The sequence below is a fragment of the Corticium candelabrum genome, chromosome 2 (assembly GCF_963422355.1).
Source record: "Corticium candelabrum chromosome 2, ooCorCand1.1, whole genome shotgun sequence".
In the NCBI taxonomy this organism is placed as follows: domain Eukaryota; kingdom Metazoa; phylum Porifera; class Homoscleromorpha; order Homosclerophorida; family Plakinidae; genus Corticium; species Corticium candelabrum.
The window spans coordinates 6428489-6450555 of NC_085086.1; the positions used below are offsets into that span (position 1 = coordinate 6428489).

The 22067-nt window shown below is 43.4% G+C and overlaps 1 protein-coding gene across 1 annotated transcript; it reads right to left on the reverse strand.

Moving 5' to 3' along the window:
• Nucleotides 1-5815: 5815 nt before the first annotated feature.
• Nucleotides 5816-7794, reverse strand: LOC134176404 (jerky protein homolog-like). Its single transcript, XM_062643074.1, has one exon. It carries the CDS (start codon nt 7424-7426, stop codon nt 5816-5818), a length of 1611 nt encoding a protein of 536 aa, XP_062499058.1. The 5' UTR covers nt 7427-7794.
• Nucleotides 7795-22067: the final 14273 nt, after the last annotated feature.

Consider the following 22067-nt stretch of genomic DNA (forward strand, 5'->3'; position numbering starts at 1 on the left):
GCATGAGGGAGGTGTAATTTGAGTACCGCGTAAAACAACTTGGCCGATAACGGTAAGCTCATGGCTTACAGACATGAAGATGCGGGGAGGTGTTTCCAGTCATTGGTTTGGATACACCGGCGGATGATTCGTAGCTCGTTGTATTTGCCAGAGGCCGTTTCGATGTCTTGGATCAGGACAGCGCACGGTGCGGTAAGTTGCGTGACTCGGTGCACTGAATCTTTAGTAGCGCATGTGTTCACGGCGTTGTCGTTGCTGGCAATCGGTAGACGTGACAGAGCGTCAGCGATGTTGGTTGGTCCGGCGACGTGCTTAACGTTGAAGTTGTACGCCTGTAGTCGAAGAAACCAGCGTTCGATGCGAGCTGATGGCTTCGATGATGAAGAATAAATAACTTGCAGAGGCTTTTGATCGGTGACAAGGTGGAAGGTGGTAACGCAGAGGTACTTGTAAAAACGTTTACAAGTCCAAACAAGACCCAAGGTTTCCTTCTCCGTCTGACTGTAGCGGCGTTCAACACTGGTGAGCGTGCGGCTGGCGTAGCAGATTGCACGTGCTGAACCGTCGGGTTGTTGTTGCACGAGGACTGCTCCTAGACCAACGGGGCTGGCATCTGCAATGACCTGCGTACGTGCGGTATGGTCAAAGTACTCCAGTGTGGTGGCGTTAGCGAGCTGTTCATTTAGCGTGGCTAAAGCCCGATCTTGCTCGTTGGTCCACGTTTATGACTTGTTATTTGTGCGTAATTTGGCGGAACGGCTCTGCTGTCGTAGAGAGGTCTGAAAGAAATCGAGCACTGAATCTTACCATACCGAGGGAGCTGCGTAGCTCTACTGCGGAAGCTGGGCTCGTCGTGTCGACGATCGCACGAACCTTTACTTCAGTCGGCTGTACACCGTTTCCGGAGAGTTGCAGGCCGTAATACTCGACTCGGAGTCTGCGAAACCAACACTTCCGCAGGTTGAGCGTGAGGCTACGTTCTCGAAGACGATCGAGCACTCGAAATAGGTTTGTGTCGTGTGTCCCTTGGTCTGGTTCGTGAATAATGAGATTGTGCTCTATGTTCAATGCTCCTGGACATTCCAACTTAGACGGGCAGACACGCGAGCTAGTCTTCATAAAGCCGAATGGTAGTTCGCTGTGTCCGTTGGCTGAGATCTGCGAGTTGTATGCCGAAACTCCCGCTCGTGTCTAAAGCAATGTCTACCTTAGCCTCACACTGATTGGCCGCCGGTCTCTAAAAACAAATGGTCACCCAGGTAATGAATTCTCGCTGACATAGCGACTGTGAACATGGCCCACAGTAACGCATCCGGTACTCCCGAAAAGTCTTTGGTGCTTAGCGAAATCCGAAATGAAGAACTATGTTGACACGTATGGTTTCCTTTCTCTTCGTGCCTACGAGATTAATATAGTCCGGATGTACCGGCACGATCCGATATGCGTTCTTAAGGTTTAGATTTTCCAGCATAGGTACTTAGTTGGATTACCCGTCTTGCGGCTGCGACGTCGATGCTTGTATAGCGCGACGAGCGTAAGTATGTCAATGCAGTCGTTCACGCTTGTCTCTTGCGGAGACGAAAGATTTACGTTTTCTTCGCTCGGGTGGATGAGGCCGTGCCCGATCTTGTGTCCGATAAATGACAGTGTGTGCGCTCCAACCACACATTTAGGATACCTAATAGTCAGGCGGGCTTGGGTTATTCTCTTCTGTACTTCCCTGAGAGTGGCAACGTGTTTTCTCCACGTAGGGGTGTGAATGAAGATATCGTCCATGTAGTCGTTCACATACTCCAGTTCCTCCAGTAGCTTTCTCAGTCCTTTCACCAAAGTAGCTGCAGAGTCGACTAATCCAATGGCATTCTGAGGAACTCAGGTGCCACTATGTACCACAAACGCAGTTTTGTGTACATCTTCCCCCTTCACGGGAACTGCCAATAGCCTTTGGACAAGTCTATCTTCGTAAAGTATCGGTCTCGGGCAAGGTCTTGAACTACGTCCACCAAAGGTGTCATGGGTTCCGGATCGCATATGGTCAGACGATTGAGGTTTCTATAATTCACGCAAAGCCGGTTTGCTCCGTCAGGTTTCCGAACTAGAACTACTGGAGATGCGTATGGCGACTCCGATGCTCGAATGATATTCATTTTCAGCATGTCTCTGATATCGTTTCCTTGGTCAGACTTTATATGAAATGGTATCGTGTATGACATACACTTCACCGGATGATCAGACGTTAGTCGAATCTGATGCACGGCCAAGTCGGTCGAGCCTGGAAGATCGGTGAAAACGTTGCTAAACTCTCCGATCACCTCGTGAGCTTCTTTTCTTTCTCCGTACGTCATCTATTCACATATCTTTACGTTCCCCACTGTCTCTTTGGGTCGACCAGTTCCTAGTTCGAGCAGGCTGTTTCCGTTTACTGTGTCGTCTGGATCCCATTCATCTACTTCCAATATCGCTGCGTTTACTACCTGTGTAAGCGACCCTCCCGTGGCTCTTTCGCAGAGTTTGCCGTCGGTGTAATTCCTCTAGTGGTACCTTTTCAGTAAGTTGGAGTGGTAAACCTTTCCTTTTCCCCGTACTTCGACTTTATAGTCATTGATTCCGAGGATATTGGTTACTCTGAATGACCCCCGCCAATGCATGAACTGCTTTTTATTGTGTGTTGGTAATAGCACTAGCACTTCGTCCGCCCGTCTCTCCTTTGATCTACTGTGAAGTATTGTTTGTAGCGTCCGTGGGACCTTTCTAATTTCTCACGTGCCACTTTCATAATCTCCTCCAATCTGTCTCTAAGTTTGAACACATATTGGTAGTTAGTTCTTGCCTCTCTCTCTCTCGCCCTCTTCCCCTGTCCATATCGATCTTAGAATCCTCATCGGTCTTCTCACGGTCCTCCCGTAGAGTAATTCGAAGGGGGCGAATCCCGTAGCTTTTGATGCAGTGTCTGCGTTTCACTGCGATCTAGGAGCTTGGCTGATCTGCCCCAGTGTGTCAACGACAGCACTGTACAAAGCCTGAAATGTCACCAGTGCTGTGTGGCGAGCCACCCAGCGTGTTCGGCACAAATCCACCAGCTTCTTGACTTTTACTTCATTGCTTTCATGAGACTTGATGACTTCAATTAACTTATCCTGACGTTTGAGTGATGACGAAATGAACAAGCTAATTTCTTTAAGCAAGGCCCACATTGAAGTAACAAAGATGGACTTTGACGCTGCTACCACACACAAAGTGAGTGCATGTGCTGAACAGAGTAGATAGAGTGCTTTGGGATAGGTGCGACAAATGATTGCAGCACATCCATTGACTGCTTCAGCCATATTGGCAGCACCATCATAGCCTTGGCCACGCATTTTCGTAAGATCGAGTCCCCATTCACTTAACTGCTGTGTGATTTGATTTGCTTATTCTCTTCCCGTTGTTCATTCTTTACACTGTAAAAATGACAAATGCTTTACAGACTTCCAACGAGACACGGTGTCTAGGTATCTGAGCACAATGACCATTTGCTCCTTGTTGCTGGAATCTGTGGCCTCATCTGCCAGTATCGAAAACAATGGAGAAGCCTTACCTCAAACTTTTCACGTGCGGTGAGACTGCCTTGGCGGGATTCCAGACTGGCCTGCTATTCAGTACTTCACCACAAGTGGAACTAAAGCCAGACTAGTAGAATCCTACGTCACTTACATACTTGATGGTAGATGACCTAAGAATTGCCGTCGACTGAAGGCTCGACAGAGGCAACAGCATTGCTCTCGAGTTCACATGAAGTACAAGCCGCAGCGGCAGCTTCAGCAGTCTCGTCCGAAGGGAGTGTTGAATCTCATGCTGGCCAAGCACCAACATCTGGAGATTGTCGTCTTGTTTTTCATCCGAAAAATACATCCAGTTTGCTTTGTCCGCGTGCACAGCGTTTCATGATCGTGCAGATCCAAGAATTTTTTATGCTGTACATACATACTTTTTAGTGACATTATGTCATCTAAAAACTAAATCTACTTGTCATATATATATATATATATATATATATATATATATATATATATATATATATATATATACAGTACTGTGCAAAAGTTTTAGGTCACCCTGGTTACTTCACTAATCTGGAGGAAGAAAGTGGACTACAGTCAACAGCTACAGCTTTATTGTATTACAAACAACAAAAAACATCTTGCATACTACTCACAAGTAATCTTGACAAAGAAATATTGTTTAGTACTTAGTGTGTCCTCCATGAGCAGCAATTACTGCAGCACACCTGCAAGGCATCGAATCTACAAGGTTTGTGGTAACAGCCCTGGTGGTGGTATTCCACACTTGGAAAACAGCTGCTGTCAACTCTTGCTTGTTCCTGCAGGGTTCCTTCTCTAGTCGGCGTTTCATTTCATCCCAAAGATGCTCTATAGGATTTAAATCAGCACTCTGAGGTGGCCATGGATGGATTACAGGCACGCTATGTCTCTCAAACCACGCCATTGTCGTTCTTGCTGTGTGGCAAGGTGCTCCATCTTGCTGAAAGACATATTCAGCTCCACATAACTTCTCCCCGTCCTCTTTAACACTGTCACAAATGAGTCCCACATACCTGGCTGCATTAAGTGTACCTTCAACTACCTTCAGACTTCCCACACCCGATGCAGCCATACACCCCCAAACTTGAATTTTTGCTCCCCCATACTTCACCGTTGAAGTAACACAATCAGGATGGTATCTTTCGTTGCTTCTCCTTCGTATCCACTCTCTTCTTGCTGGTATGAGTTCAAATACAGACTCATCAGACCACAGTACTTTCCGCCATTTTTCAACTGTCCAATCTTGTCGCTCTTTGCACCACTCTAGTCTCTTCTTTTTGTGTTTTTCGGTTAGAAGTGGTTTCTTTGCTGCCACACAACCCTTCAATCCAAACGAATTCAACCTTCTTCTAACCGTACTAGACGAAACGTGACAGCCAGTAGAGTCCTGGAGCGCTCTCTTCAACAATCTCGATGTTGCCCTCCGATTCGATAGAGACGTGCGATAAAGAAGACGATCTTCGCGAGCGGTAGTTGCTCGAGGACGTCCAGATCTTGACTTGTCTTTAACCGTGCCTGTTTCAGACTTCTTCCGCAATATCCCCTGGACTGCACAAAGACTGATTTTCTGCCTTCTTGCAATACTGCGACAGCTGTATCCCTCTTCACTCAAAGTCACTACTGCAGCTCGTTCTTCAATAGAAAGATTTCTTCTCTTTGGCATCACACGGAAATTGCTTGCGAGATTCAAACGTCCCGTACGTCACCTCGGATGCCCTTCTTCCTTCAGCGTACAGTGCGCAACCATGCGGTTTACAGGGACGGTCTGCGCAACCCTAGTAGATGCATAGCAACGGTAGTCATTCTAGCCATCTGCATAGCAACGGCGACATCACAACGTGAACTCGTAGTGCACTTTGACGTTCTCGTTAGCTACAGCCTGTCTACAGCAAGAATATAACTGATGAAATACTGTTCAATATCTCCAGACAGTATGTGATCTCAAGACGTTCATATTTCAGGTGCAGAACTACATTTTCATACAACCTTAGAACAATATCTGGGTGACCTAAAACTTTTGCACAGTACTATATATATATATATATATATATACAGTAGGACCTCAAAGATACGAACACCTCGGGAAATTGGGTGTTCGTAATTGTGAAATGTTCATAAGTCTGAAGTTTGTAATATCGATGATTACATAACTTGTGAAAACAGGAGTACACTGTATGGCTAACAAAAAGGATAAGTACGTGAACTACAGTAACTGTGAGAGTGTAAGAACGAATTCAAGGGTTACTAAAATAACAATCCATTGTCTTTTGCTTCAAGGCAGAACCCCTTTTTTGTCCTGCAAGGTCCAGGAGCTCTCTCAAAAGCATGAGATTTATGGGGGTGGCTTCAGGCTGCTGCTCTAACCATTCCAAGCAGACACTAAAGCAATCAACAGCCTTTGTGTGGCTAATCTTAGCTACATCAGTGTGCTCAGCTTCATCTTCACTGTCCGATGGATCCTGGACCTGAACAGAGTCGATAATTTCTTCATCAGTCAGCGATTGAGACCCAGTTTCATCCTTGTCAGCAAGAAGCCATTGCTCCATTTCTTCCTCATTGATGCCCAACTGGGAACATACTTCAAAGGTAATTTCTTCTTCGGATTCACTGGCATCGATCCGAGAAGCATCACCCATACTACGACCACCAAACCCTAGCTTATTCCAAGCACGACAGAGAGAAACTTCAGGAATTTCGTTCCAAGATTTAGCACTCAGGTACACCGCATCTTTTATGGTCAGCTTTTTGCTGAAGGAAATGAAGGAGTCTTCACTCGATTCAGATTGAAGCAGCAGTTTTCTCATGAGCTCTCGTTTGTACCTGCGCTTCAGGTTCTCCAGCACTCCCTGATCCATAGGTTGAACCAGACTTGTGACATTGGGGGGCAGAAACATGCAACTCATTCCTTCAGAACTCAAAGCCTCTACTGAAGGGTGGGATGGTGCATTATCCATAATGAGAAGAGCTTGAAGTGGCAATGACTTTGATTTCAAGTAACGCTTCACCTCTGGTACAAAGTGCTTGAAAAACCAGTCCAAGAAAATTGATTGATCCATCCAGGCACTTTTTTGGCTATAATAATGGACTGGTAGAGATGACATGTTGACCCCTGAAAAACAGCGAGGCTTAGCGCTCTTGTGAATAAAGACCAGAGGGCTACGCATATCTCCACTGACATTGGCAGTTGCCATCAATGTTACCCGATCTTTAGGGGATTTGCAATTCTTTGCAGCCTTTTCAGAACCATCTGCCAGGGTTTTGTTCGGCAGCAGGCGCCAACACAGACCTGTCTCATCACAATTAAAGATCTGATGGATGGAAAGCTTATGATCTTCAATATATTTATGCAAAGACAGCTTGAATGCTTCAGCAGACTGAGGATTAGCTGAAAGAGACTCTCCCTGCATGCTTAGTTGACGAATACCATGCCTCTGCTTGAATCTATGAAGCCAACCAGTGCTAGCCTTGAAATCATCTGGTGACCGATCTGGATACATTTGCTGGTGCATCAGCCTGGCTTTCTCCATGACAACAACCCCACTCAGAGGAGTGCCTTTGTGCCGTTCTTGTGTGAACCAAAGGTGCATGGCCTTGTCAAATTGGTCATCATCAGCTCTCCTAACAATGCAACGCTTCTTAAAACTACTGCTGTCTTTAGCTTCAACGGCAAACTGAGTAATTTTGCTCCTAGATTTCTGTATATCAGTTACTGTGGATTTTCCAATGCTATATTCAGAAGCAATAGCTGTATTAGAAATACCTCTGTCCAGCTTCTCAAGAATCTCGATCTTTTGTTCAATAGATAAATTGACTCGCTTTCTCTTAGGCTTGTCCTTTGCCTCCATCTTGGATCAGCTACCACGTGGCTAGCGCTAGGCCACGCCTCAAAAGTGCGCGTGCGCGTGGCTACATTACGTGATCAAATTTTTGCAAGAGCGCGCGCTCGCGCTAGAGCATGCTGTTCGGTTGACCGGTCAGTTCGGTTGTCTGGTGTTCGTATCTTTGAGGTCCTACTGTATATATCAAATATGTATACAAATATGTATACAAATATAAATCTATAATATATATTTACAGTCACAAGTGATAGCTCACAAAGCACCTACATTCACGAATGGTAGGTCGCAAAGCAGTGTCTCAGCGGATGACACACAGAGGGGTACGTTGCATTTTTGACACCGATAACGTGTTCTGGTGTTTTTTCTACCTTTGCGGTAGCAAACGGTAGCTTGTCTGGGAATGCCAGGGCCTCCATCCAGTGAGGCCAAAACAAAAGCATACTTGAAAATTTGGGCAAAGGTCTCATCTTTCAGTGGCCTGTTCTTCAGAATCTCAATAATTGTGTTATTGATTTCAGAATATGCCTGCAGTGTGACCATTGCCGTCTTGCAGCTCGGGTTATAACGCAGGTGGAGTAGTTTTCTAACAGCGTCAGCGCACGCTAACATTGCATGCCTCGATGCATGTAGTTTCTTTGAAACCGGACTTCTTCATATTCTCCACGACAATTCTAAACTCTGAAGCTCTGAAAGTTCCTTTTTTGAAAAGTAAAGTGTCAAAGAATGAACTCCTCACGCTTCGTTGCTGTATGAGCTTTTGAAAAGGTGGTAGCTATGATGGAATAGAGTTTGTGTGTAAAGTGTGGTAAATGTGAACATGATGATACAATAAACAAAACTGATTATGAGAAAAATGATGAGGTGATAAAGTAGGAAAGAGTAGTAAGTTCGGAGGCACATAAAGAAAGTACAGTCATATGTAGGGAAAACAAACACACACACAAATGCAGATATAAACAAATACACACGCATGATCACATGCATGCTTGCACACACAAACAAATGAACAAACAAACACACAAACTGACACGTGTAAACCGGACGAATTTCTGCGATCCACAACGGACGTAACTGGAAGTTCAGTTGTTACTTTTTGCTGCCTGTTGCTAATTACAAACAGCTTGTTCTCATCTGAACAAAACAGTTCAGCTAGGCCGTCCATGACAAGTTCATTTTAACGGGAAACTATGCCCTTGGTGCTACCGTGACCCGGCTTTATTGAAGATAGACCGTATTGGTCGTCACCGACAGCAACTGGACCAGAAGAAACGGGCGTCGTTTCTGCGGATTGGGAACACGAGGCTGCTTCTTCTGGTCTTTGTCCCTGTGATATGGAACTGGCAACACTAGGCTGTTCTGGCTGTCGTTTGGCAGGACTTGACGACATCGCGTTCACGTACAGTGATTTGTAGCACCAAGCTGAGAAAGAGGAGACACTACCAGCCGTAACTCATTCAGCTAATCAGCTTTCTGACACGGATATACCCGGATTGGAGCCTCGTGATACTGAACTATGTCTGCAAAATGGTACTAAATATAAAGTACATTGGAGATTGAGTTATTTGCGTTCAGCCAACAACCAGAGGTGACGCCTATCTTTACCGCATACACAAATTAAGTTGTCATTGTACGTTATGTACACCTACTGTACAGAGTATGATACTGCGTCTAGAGACATAGGACTTAGTCTGCCTGAAAGGGTGGTGCGCGCCCCTCACACCCATGCCTGGATCCACCCCTGTGGTTTATTCAACAACGTACTGTGCGGTAGACTGACTCTAACGCATCCCACTAGCCACTATATAGACAAGTCTCCACTTACTGTACCATATACGGACACACTGCATCTTCTCCCTTCTTAGCTAACTACAACACTTAGAGGTCCAGTCTCTGTAGCGGTCTTCTTGTTCTGCCTGGATTTCTCCTCGGTGGATGTTCCTCTAGTGGATTTGGCGTCTCGTTCACACTGGTGTCGCGGTCACCTGAAGGGTGTGGTAAAGGAGGCTCCATCATGTCTTTCTGGTCTTCCTCGTCTAAAGGTGATGATGAAGCTTTCAAAACTGTTGGCGGGGTAACGCTTGGCGTTGAATCAGCTTGTACTGGCATGTTCGGTTGCGCAGTAGGTAGAGCTATTCCTATCCCTGTTTCCTCTTCAAGCTTATCCTCCGGCGACCTTCGACACTCCGATGCTTCTGCTGATCTGCATGTCGTTTCCAGGTACAGGCTGTCTCCTCGACTTCCACTTCATATCGCACAATACACGTTTGAACTCATTTATTACATAAATGAGGAGCACCAGCTATTGTATGGCCAACGCACTTAACAATGATGCGATACAAAAAAGAAGTAACATCATTAGTAGCTCTAACATTACATAACTATCCTCGCAAACATACAAGCAGACAGCAAAGTTAAGATTAAAAGCAGAGAAGTAGTGTTTATTTCTAGAGTGCCATATCTTGAAAGATTCTTCGATTGTCACTTTAATGATTGATGATAGAAGATGATGTTGACGTCGTTTAGGTAGAGAGATAATGTGAAGAAAAGGGTGAAGACTGGAACAATCAATGAAGCTCCTCGAACCAATTTGAATATTAATTTGTGTACAGATGTAACCTCTAGATTCGATAGTGTTGACGAGATCTGCATAGCCAAAGAAATTGTTGAATTAGATTTTTAAATCTAGTTGATATGATTTTATCATTGACATATCGCAGTTTCACATATTCAATGATTGAGCAACTCACAACGCGAGTTGTCTAATTAAGGTCTGCTGATTTAGTAAGCAGCAACTCAACCATCTTTTTGTTATTATTTACGCACGCTTGAATCAAAAGAGTGTCTTAGTTTGAGATTAATTAAAGGACGTGCAGTCGATTTCAACATCGAATACACGTTAGTTACAACACATCCCCTTATTCACCTCGTGTATTGATATCACCTCCCTTCTCCAAAGATGCGCCATTGACTGAATATTACTTCTGCTTATCGCTTTACACTATTCTTCGTTCTTTTCTACACAACGATATAACTATCAATAACATAAGAACGTACTAGCTTATAATAAAGAGCTAGGTTGAGGCAACTGTTACAGGTATATGTTTGCATGATAGATAGATGCGTCAACCGTTGGCGCCAACAAGATGAAACAAACATCATCAGTTTACCACTCAGTGACGATATCACAGCCAACCTCTTCTACAGAGCTCTACTCACCGACTCACAAACAGTCTACAACAAAAGAGCAGTCTTTGTGTGACGTTTCCTGCATTCTGAGCATGCATGTCAACTATTTACTTATGTGAAGAATAGATGTTTATTCAAGTGCAATAATTTTTAGCCGTTTGACGAACAAATAATCTGATGTCATGTCGGCTCTTGCACTTTACTAATACAAAAAAAAAGAATATCAAGTTACTCTAACCAAAACGATGTCCCATTTTGTAGGTATCCAAAGTACGGCAATGTGACAGTCTAGCTGTTAGCAAAGGTAGAATACAAGCAAAGTTACGGGTCAGCTCCACAAGCAGCACTCGTGTTTAATAATTTTCCATTATTTAAGTTAATATATAATATAACTAGCTTTAGTGTACAGACTACAGTGGCGTATGCCGAGATAATATTTCTCTATTGTTAGTAATACCACTAATTAGCTATTGCTCTTTGCCTGGAGACATGCGAGATGCTACCAAAAAAATACGTCAGTTCTTCATTCTTGGGTTGCGTGATTGGCCACTTAGATACCAAATGTAATGACATCAAAAGGCTTTATTGAGCTATGGAATGACTATTTTTCCATCGGTTACTTTCACACTTTTACAGGATGACTAGTGCCAGAACGGTTTCACAAACAGTACTCTAACGATTGACTTTGAGGGAGTCTCCAACAGTCGAGACGCAGCGCTGGTATACCAGATGCAAAAATCTAGAAGAACTGTTTGATCTCAAACCGCCAATTAGTACTCTGGCATGTTGTTCCAAGAGCTAGTCAAAGGTGATGAAATTCTCTTACATTCTGTGTACGTTAATTGCATGTCACTAAAATAGGCGTGAGCATAGCTCCATTTAGCAAGTTGAATCTCCTCAAAACATATATCTGTGTTCAATGACCAATGACAGCTTGCAGTCGACAGCGTAACCATCTTTCTGTCTTTGAGAGGGCCACACATTAGTCTCAATGTGTGTATCTACTAATGTATTTGCAGTGGTCACATCTCTAACTATGTGCGGTTCCGACATATAGATATATAGCCACCGGCCTCCGGACACTTAAATTACAACTCCCACGATTTTGTATGTAAGGTTCAGATGAAAGGTACCGGTGTGAGTGATCCATCTCAATAATTTACTGCTCTCACCCTTCTCTGATTGTCACTGGAAGCCTGTAAAGAGGGGGGAGGCCTAACTGTGTAGTGCGCCGTCATTTTAAATGATGACGTCATGAGTTTATGATGAGTACTGTACGTGTACAACGCTAATATACACGGGAGCTGCCTGATGTAGACTTTTACATGGCTGACATTGAACCTTACCGTTTTGAGCCTGAGCGTAGAGAAGTTGATGATTCTTCGAGTACGGAAGATGCAGATAGTACGGAAAATCTAGACGATTTTGACGGAAGTGGATCAACTGAAGATGGCGAGAGAGTTGGCAACACGAAGTGGTGTAGCTGTGGAACGTGTGGTATCATGCCTACCGGTAAAGAATGCCTGTGTTGCCAAGAAATGGACTAACTAGACTTGATGTTTTATGGTTTACGTTGCATCACTCAGCACGAAGATTTTTCTTTTGTGAGCCTAAATAGAGGGGTTGCTGCGCACAGCGGTGGTGGCAATGGTTAAAGTGAGACAAGAATCTATCGCGGAGCCACTAACTTGCTGGTTAGTACTGTGGTAGAGCGTACTGAAGTCGTTTGTATGAGGTAAATACTGGACATTCCAAGTTGCTGAGGTTGACATCTTACCGGCAGTTTACATACTGGATACACAGGAACATGCGGAGTGGAGTGAGAAGAGTGATACCAGCATGTGTTATGCCTTCTATCAGAGGGCACTTTCTGAAGAAACTGGGGAATATATTGGATTTCAAGAATGTTTTGATGCGCCACAGTGGCCAATGTAGTTTTTAGCTAGCTAGCATCAGAATCTAGGTTTTAGTTTCTATAATCGTTTTCTTTGGTCGTCTGTTGCAATGTTAGGGAGTATAGAGGCTTGTAAGGATAAGCTTTCTTTGTCTTTAGTGACCTTTGGGTGGTTCTCCTTCTTTCAAGGTCTGCAGGTAGCATATCATTAAGGTATCCATAGGACTTTGGCTTCATTATATGAAATCCAACTTTGTACCTCTTTTGTTCATGGCTGTTGTAGTTGGGCTTCTGTCGACATTATTGTTGTGATCTAGAGCTGCCAGTTGGGTTCGAGCAATTATTCCTTTGTAGCCAAAGTGCAACCTTTTGGGACAGTACTTTAGTGAAAGGGAGTGGTGCACTTCAAGAATTCTAGTATGACAAAACTGATTAAGTTTGCCAATATCTTTTAAATATATTTTTGTCAAGGGCAACTGACTTAAATGTTTCATGAGGAGGAGAATCTTTTAACCACTCCTTGCCTTGTCTCCCTCAGAAAGTTGCTGGAGGGCACATTCTAGAAAGTGGTTTGCATTAGCCCAAGTGTCTACATCAGAAATGTGATGAAGAATAGACATCCATTTCTCTTTCAAGATTTCTCTGTTACCATGGCATATTGAAGCACACCACAAATGATTGCAAATTGATGGTGTCCATGGAAGGAGGCTCTGACAAGCTTTTTGCTTTCCCTGTTTGACGAGATTCTTAAAACTCCTTTAGAGACATGCCATATGTCGTACTGATTTGAACTGACTGATGGTTTTTCTGCATACAGTTATTGATTTGTGGATGTCTGTCTGTAGCTAATTGATGTATGGAAAGACCTTTCAACAAATATTGAAGTGACGTTTCAAGTTCTGCCTTTTCCATAGCAACGGAGTTGGCAACTTCACCCACCTCAACCAACTGTTCCATATTTAGGTGAATACCCTTGACTATCGGATCTTTCATCCCCAATAGAAATGGTCCCCTTATAGACTTCAAAATTTGTTGTTGATGTTTCTAATTTGAGAATTTCTGCAAAGTGAGGAATTTAATTGTTCTCCAGAAAACAAAATTGCTGCAGAGACCATCAGGTTGTCAGCAGGCATTTCTGCAATGGATAGTTGTGATCTCCATTGTCTTTCGTGTCCTTTGGAACAGATGATATTTACTGTTAAAGTGTACCTGTTCGGTATTGAGTGTGGCTAACGACAGGTGAGCCACAGACTGGACAAACTGAAATGGTTTTTGAAGGCAGTCGTTAAAAACAATAAATTTTCAAACATTGGTAGAATCGGTTCATTCAGTTTTAAGAATTACGTCGTCAGGCTCAGAATCAATTACATCAGATAGGCTTTGATTAGAATCACTAGTATGAACACTGAACGATGGATCAAAGTCCCTGTCTAGGGCAGTCTCTACTGCTTCACTTTTTTTTTGAATAGCTGGAAGGGAACTTCTTGGCTATCATCTGTGATTGCAAGCTGACTTCGACTGATATCAGATTTGACTTCCATTATATCTGCTGTTAGTTCCTTGACTTGTGATGACGTGTGTATGCAGTAAGAATGGTCATCAAAGTTTCCAAGAATGTCATCCAGGTCACACTGTGTTCCTACCCAGTGGCGGATCCAGGATTTTGAAAAGGGAGTTTCCATCAAACTGTGCACTATCTTTCTACAAACTGGCAACTTTAATGAATTAATTAGTTAAATTAATGTACACGTTTAGAAACGCAATATCGGGTTTTATACCTATGATGTATACGGACGTCATACAAGACCTGCACAATCTGAGATTATAGATATTATACACACTTCAATCATTGTCTCCTAAAACAAATGGCAGTTTAGTTTTTTTTGGATGTAATTTTCCAAATTCTTCAACTAGTTTACTTAATTGCGATTGAGACTTCAGAATTTTCTCACACCTCGATCTGTTGATTTTTATAAGTGCAAGTCCACTCGGACGATCAGCAGACATTGTGGATCTGCGGTAGGTTTTCAGGAACTTCAACTGACTAAACCTTCTCTCACTTTCACAAGAACCCAAAGGTATGGTTAATGCCAGGTGCAATAGAACTCGTATATTCGGAAGAGTCCATTGATCACATACCTGTAAAGCATCTACAAGCTTGTAGGCACTGCTGAACTAACGATATCTTTCTTCCTTTTTCGGGCCCACATGCGGTATTCAGTTGAGAACATGCTGAATGCGTAAGTCATCTTCGTAAAAATCTACAACTTTGGCAAGGTCTTCAGGAATCTCGCCGTCAAAACGGAGACACTGGCTTGGAGCAAGATGCAAAACCCGTTACCATAAGATGGATTGTCGGTAAACCTGTCTTGCAACTCGGTAATGACATGCGACAAAAGACTCGTAAAGGGCTATTCGGTGGTAATCTTCTGCAGTTGTTGCAGGAACATTACTTCGATGCCGCTGACGTTGATTTATCCGTAGCTTTCTTAGCTCAAATCTTCTCTTTAGTCTTACTCCGCCCTTGTCTTACCCCTGATAGTCAATCCGCGGCGTGAGACTATGTCGAGTCTACTGTACAGTACGTTTACGTACACTAATGATCGAGTTGTTATCTCAGAAACCTTACTGTTACTGAGACTGTATCAAAACCGTGCGCGGGTACATATATGTACTACCCTGACGAGATGAGAATCAGAATTTGACGGCAGCTGAGGGGGTTCATTAGCATTAAACCTTCCTTGGAACCGCCTATGCTACCTCACGAGTAGACTTAGGAACATCAGCACAAAGAATATTTTCTTGGGGTGCTTCTATGTCTTCATTATCTTTCTTTGCCTTTTTGCTAGATGTTCCCAATAGAATCTCTTCAACCGCCTAACACATGGTCATTTACTGCTTTAGTCTATTTACTAAATTTATAGTGCTGAAGTGGATTATGCTCCACCAAAGTAGAATAGTACTTGGTTTCCAAGCTACCTAAGCACAATTTATAACAGTATACAGGAATGTTTGCATGTTCAATTAAACTTTAGCGTTACTACTGTAATTTCTAATATTGTCGCCCTGGCTTTTTACAATAACAGAGTGTTGTGTTCAGATCTCGATTCTTTGTATATGTATTTACTTTGTGTCTACATTTTGTGGCGTAATGTTGCCATACGTTACGTGTTGGTACACTACCCAATGTATACATATTTAGTAAGGCGAGCCGTGACCATTACAGCTAGAAGAACCAATTGCGGATCTTACAGTTCTTTGTGCTCACTTCCTGTTGGTGGTACGTGTTGGTTTTGCTCCGTGAAAGAAACGATTGTAGGCAACGCGTCTGGCTTGAGACGTCTCACGGTCTTTGTTCCGAGTAGCTCAGATTTTGGTCACCTTTGAAACGTTTTGGAGTAAAGTTCTCAGATCAAACGCGGCTGTGCTTGGATACCGGTGGGTCTTCAAATGCTACTTGACAAGCCATTGCTTTAAGAGATCTGGCTCCTTGAGCGGTAGAGTAAAGAAACTCACCCCTCACTTGATGTCGATATCTTTATTACAGCAACCGAAGTTTATACAGTGTACCATCTGCACGTGTGCAGAGGTAACTTCCCCTATTCTGCACGTGAAACAATGAAGTCATGACGTCATCATTTAACATTGCGGCACACTACATAGTTACGCCCCCTACTCTACAGGCTTTTCCTGACAGTCGAGATGGGTGAGCGCTGTACATCATTGATAGATGGATCACTCACACTGGTACCTTTCATCTGAACCTTACATACGAAATCGTGGGACTTCTCTTTTAACATGTCTCCTTTACGTTTCATCGCTAGCGATCAGCTGTACATGAGCCCTGCCAAACAAAACGCATTACAGCGCGTGCACTGCCTGTCAATTCTAACTGCCTACAGCAGCCTGTGCCCGTAACTGACCAACACTGCTAATCTGCCTCGCATACCGGACCTGTGTAGTTGTCCGACTTTGAGTGCGTCGCGGGAAGCATTTATGGCGTCTCGTTGGCTACACGTCGATGAGAAGACGACGAATACGAGTCGGTTGTGCGTGAAAAAAGTCACTCCTAAGAGCGTCCTTATCATCTCTCAACAGATCCTCCTTCTTAATTTGGTGAAAAGAAAGTTGAATCAGAGGAGATCAGAGAGGTAGACATAGTTGCTTCTTACAACGCACCATGCATCGTTGTCTGCCTCAACATAAGAACAGAACGATAATACGAAGTCATGACGCAAGGCCAACAACTCACTGAAGACCCCAATCTACTGCGCGTGTGTAGCTAACTGCTCATCTCTAGAAGCATCATCATCATGCATCATTAATTGTTGTTGGTTGTGTTGGCATGGTGTAATACTGTTTAGTATTTTCTACGGAAAACTAAGAGTTTAGGCACGTTTACAAGGACGTCAAAAGTAAAGATTCAAATTAACTAAGACAGTGAACGACTAAGACAAACATGACGGTAGTTCATGTAGATTACCTAATGACAGCGCTCAATAGGAGGTCAACATGTACGGTAGATGGATCACTTCTTATTCATCAAACATACTTTAGATGCATGACCGTAGGAGCCGCTTCGCGGTCCAGCAGGTCAGTCCACGTACCAATTTTTATAGAGTGAACTTACCAGAGACTATAGGCTTACGAGTTAGGGTTACGGTTAGTCTCTCAGAGGCAGGAACAGCTGAAATGCGAGACTACTTACAGCTGGTTGTTAGTTGGCCGTCGCATTTCGTGACTATCGTATTTGTCGAAAGAAAGCGGCGGCGTTTATTCATTTCCCAAGGCTGGAGCGCATACTTTAGGGAAGCAGTTCTGTTAAGTTAAGTACGGCGTTCTTTCAATATCATGTTGACCTACAGTACTATGCACACGCACAACCCACATGTCTCTATCGATACTATAATTGTCTCAATTCTTTATTCTTTACTCTTGCTTGTTTGTGTGCCATGTGAGGAAGACGAAGCTATTTGTTAGAAATCCGAACTAGTTAAAGAACGTTTAGTTTGGCGTCGAAATGATCCAAAGAAACCGCACCGCCTATCCTGGCAACCGAGATACGCCTACGCTAATATTGTCGTCAAACGTGCATGCTCAAGGTGCCTTTAAGAAATTAGTTCCTAGTAGTAAATGAAGCCGTGTTTACACCGTCGCTTTAGAGGTGCGAGCGTGTTTGCGTATTTCTTGTCAATGTCATTGTAAATTTTATTAATGTTTATCTATTGGTCATTTTTATTAAATAATTAATCATTACCTGCCTTGTTGCTCTCATTCTTTTTAAAAATCGGGATGCGTCGATTTGGTTAATTAAAGATAATTAAATATCATCATGCAACGTCGACCACCACACTACTTCAAATTTATTGCATGCACATTTGTGACAGCTGCGTGACCCTTGCACGGAGCATGCTTGTTTTGTTTCACGTGATTTCTCAATCCTCTACGTGGGCCTTCTTGACGTCAAATATTGTTTAGATGTAAGAATATGTTTGTGATAAACGGCGCTATTGAACTATGACACGCGTTGCACACTACTATTCGTCCGCACTCTTGAATGTATACATGTACGCACACTAAGTCTACAGTGGTGCTCGAAAGGTTTTGAACCCCAGTTCAATCTTAATCCTGGGGTTGGACCGCCATTTGCTTCAATTACTGATATTAATCTGTTCTTGTACGATTCAATGAGATTTTGGCATCTTAGTTCTTGAATTTTCGCTCACTATGCTTGCGAAAATACCTTTAATTTACCCAAGTCCTTTGGATGACGAAGATGAACCGCTTTCTTTAAATCTTCCTAAAGCATTTCAATTGGATTGAGGTCTGGACTCTGGCTAGGCCGGGCCAGAACGTTGTAATGTTGCTCCTGAAGCCAGGACTGTGTGGACCGCCTTGTGTGTTTAGGATCTCTGTCTTGTTGAAAGGTCCAAGACCGGTTATGCCCAAGCTTCTAGACAGAATGACTAATATGATTTGCCTAAATCTGCTGGTATTGTACTGAATTCATTCTTCTTTCAAGAAAATCAAGTCGCCCCGTGTCAGACGCTGCAAAGCAGCCCCAAAACATGATGCTACCCGCCGCCATGCTTTACTGTTGGGTGATGTTTTATAAAAAAACAAATATATGCGCAGTTGGTTTCATGCAAACGCTGTACGCGTTTCTTGATGTGTACTTTTCTTCTTCCTCGTCGACCCTAGGCTGTCCCTGCAAGTTGCTAATCAGTTTTTGCAACTGCAGCAGTTCCGGATCCGTCTCTTTTTTCTCATCCTTGTCTTTTTTCTTATCCTTGAAATGTTGTCCCACCTCCATATCTGTGGCGGTAGAGTCGTGATCCATGTCTCTACAATTACCAAACCAAGATCTAATCTCCATTACCTAGGCGTACACCACACACATAGCCAGAGAAAGTGAACGTACTTCTCGATGAGTCTCGATAAAGGCTGATTCAACCGTATGATTCAGATTCTGCAGATTCGTCACCATTTCTGTGATGTGCGACAAGCGGTGGCATATTTCTTGTTATAGTTACAACGAGAGTACTCAACAATATGACTTATAAAACAATATTGATCACTCAATCTGTGCACTCATCTCCTCTACAAGTGAGGGCGGTAGATAAATCAAACCTTTTTATAAACTACACAAAGACATCGTTTGTTTGAGTAGAGGACGTTGTGGCCCAGGAGTTTATTTAGTCGCTCCTGGACCGGGTAGATTCTTGGACGTCCCATCTGTTGTCTATAAGTTCTTCCGTCGATTAGCTGTTCAACCAGCTTGGAGTTGAATGTGAGAAACGGTTGTCTTTCTGGCTGTTGGCTGTTGTACATGATATAAGCTTTTAGAAGCATACATTCTACTTCATGCCAGAAGAACCGCTTCCACCATTTCTGTGACCGTCGGCTGGCGTTGTAGATAGTGACGAGTTGATCTCCTGTATCCCCTTCTCTCGTATAGAGATCATAGTCTGGTTTTTCGGCAGGGCAATTCAAGATGGTGGGAATACGCCGTCTACTGCGTCGTACTTGACACCAGGTGTTGTTTTCTTTAAGAGGATTGATAGTGGAGATAACTCGCACCAATCTTTTGTCCTTCCATGTAACGCACAGTCTCGGAGATGAGACTGTCCAGTCAATTGTCCCCATTGCTGTGCGATTTTCCTCGGCTTTTGTCATATGAAGGGTTCGCGTCAACCCTTTCCTGTTGTGCCTGATGATTCCGCAAGAAAAGATCTTGCGTTCTTGCAGATGCAGGTATCACTCCAGGTTGCTGTAGAAGTTGTCGGTGTACAAGTGGACACCTGCATATAAAGAAATTAGAATATGCTAGTGAAACAATTGTTTGTAAAAATCGATACCTGTATCTTCAAAACCGTGTAACAGTCCGTAGACAACCCGGTTGCCGAGGAGACCATGCTGTCTCTCGGTGAGGCTTTTCCCAGTTTATTACTTTCTATTTTAGTTGTAGCCGGTTTTGGCATCACTGAGAGTCCAAACCTTTCTTCCCCATTTCGTTGGCTTATCCTTCATGTATTGACGGAAGCCAATGCGCCCTTTGAACTAAACACAAATATTTATTTATATACTGAGAATTACACAAAAATTCAAGTAAACTATTTTACGGGAATCACGGCTTCGTGGATTGTAATTTCAGGGCCGATGTTGTAGTGGGGCTAGTGTTTTCTTGCAAGTAGGTCATGCAACTCTCTAACTTTATAGAGTTTGTCATATGTTGCTGTGACCTACGTGCCGATTTCTGGGTTCTGTCCGAGATATGGAAATACCTAGAGAATGACATAGTGACTTATAATAATAAATAAGTCACTTGTCATATTCACTTAAATAATAAGGTACCTTGATATGGCCATAAAACGATTTTTTGACATAACCGCTTGTATCCCTATCTGGCAGGTGTTTGGATATTTCTGTTGCCAGTAGTAATTTAATCTCGGACATTTTGCGATCCCCTTTACTATTATCATTCCGAAGTAGCATTGTAGCTCCCCGACTGACAGAGGTCTCCATTTGTCTTTGTGCTTGTCTGGCTCAGCTGTACGGAAAACGTCTGCGTATAAGTTGGTGTAATCGACCTTATATAAGCTGCCATACCTCATCGTCAAATATTTTGTTGGAAATGGACAGCTCTGTGCAGCTAATGCAAGTACAACGCCATGTATTGCTTGCTTTCATCTGAAGCCGAAACACCCTGACGGCGTACGCTTCAGGCTTGTTCTATGTGAAATTTGGTTTAGTAAATTTCAATTTTACTCACTTCAACTGCACGTACCAGCAGGGTGCGGTGGAGCTTCATCATTAAAGAGTCCTGCAACACAAACAATGGATCTCTTGATTGACATTGCAATACCCCAGTACACATACAAGTTTTGAAACTGGGAGTCTAGTCGGCGGTGGTGGCCGTCTCTTCCTTCTCTTTAAAATCCTGGAGTCATTCCACATAAACGGGTGCATCTGCAGAGATATAGAATAACGTATCAGAACAACAGTGCTTTCTTATATTCACATGATGCCCACCAACCTTTTTATCATCTCGAACGTCGACATCACCTGGAATGTCTGCAGGAACGTCTCCAACACCAAGATCACCATAGCATGTTGGTGGTGGAGACGTTCCTGCAGACATTCCAGGTGATGGGTTCGAAACGTCACCATCATCTTCATGATCATCGTCATCACCATGCCTACCATTCTCTGGAACGTCATTATCTTCACCATGATCACCCTGTTCACCACCATGCCTACCATCCTCTTCTTCTTAAGTTAATCTGCATGCCTACCAACCTCTGCATCCTCAATTTCCCGTATTCCTTCCATAAATCCCTTCGTTGTTCTTACTTTGTTGTATTTGTTTTGATTTTCTATGTATTGTGCCAAGTTTCGGGCGGACAAGAACCCACTGAAACACAGACAACATGTCACAAGCAATCACTGGCTGGTAGTATGTAGTATGACCCTAGGCTGTCCCTGCAAGTTGCTGATCAGTTTTTGCAACTGCAGCAGTTGCTGCTGTTGACTTCGTAACCTTGGTTTCGTCAACAACTGTATTATTATTATTATTTAATTTATTTCTAATTCTGATAGGTCTACATAGTTTTCGGAGTATAGTCAACGTCACCTGTCTTCTGGCCTTGTATTGGGACCTCTGTCTTCTTCTGGTTTGTGCAGTCGGTTCCTCCGTGACGGAATGTGACGGCGTTTGTCGTTGTAGTGGTCTCAGCTTCGACTGTGGTTGCTGTGAGCTCTCGAGTATCCTATGGGGTAAGGTTAGAGATGTGTGGGTTTTAATAATAGTGTTTGGAAATTTGTTAGAAAATGTTAATATGAAACTTCTTATTCAGGGGCTCATCATCTCTTGTTCTTGTGTCCATCTGTCGTCTGGATGGTCCAGGAACGGAGTGTCCTTGTGTGTTTGGTCGTTTGGCTGGGCCAGTCGTGCTGGCACCATGCCTGTCATTGTCCCAATTGTCAGGTCGGTTTCGTTTGAGGTTTCTTAGTGTGGCTAATCTTTTCTGCGAGGCTTGTCGTTGGGCTTTTAAATCCTCATCTGTT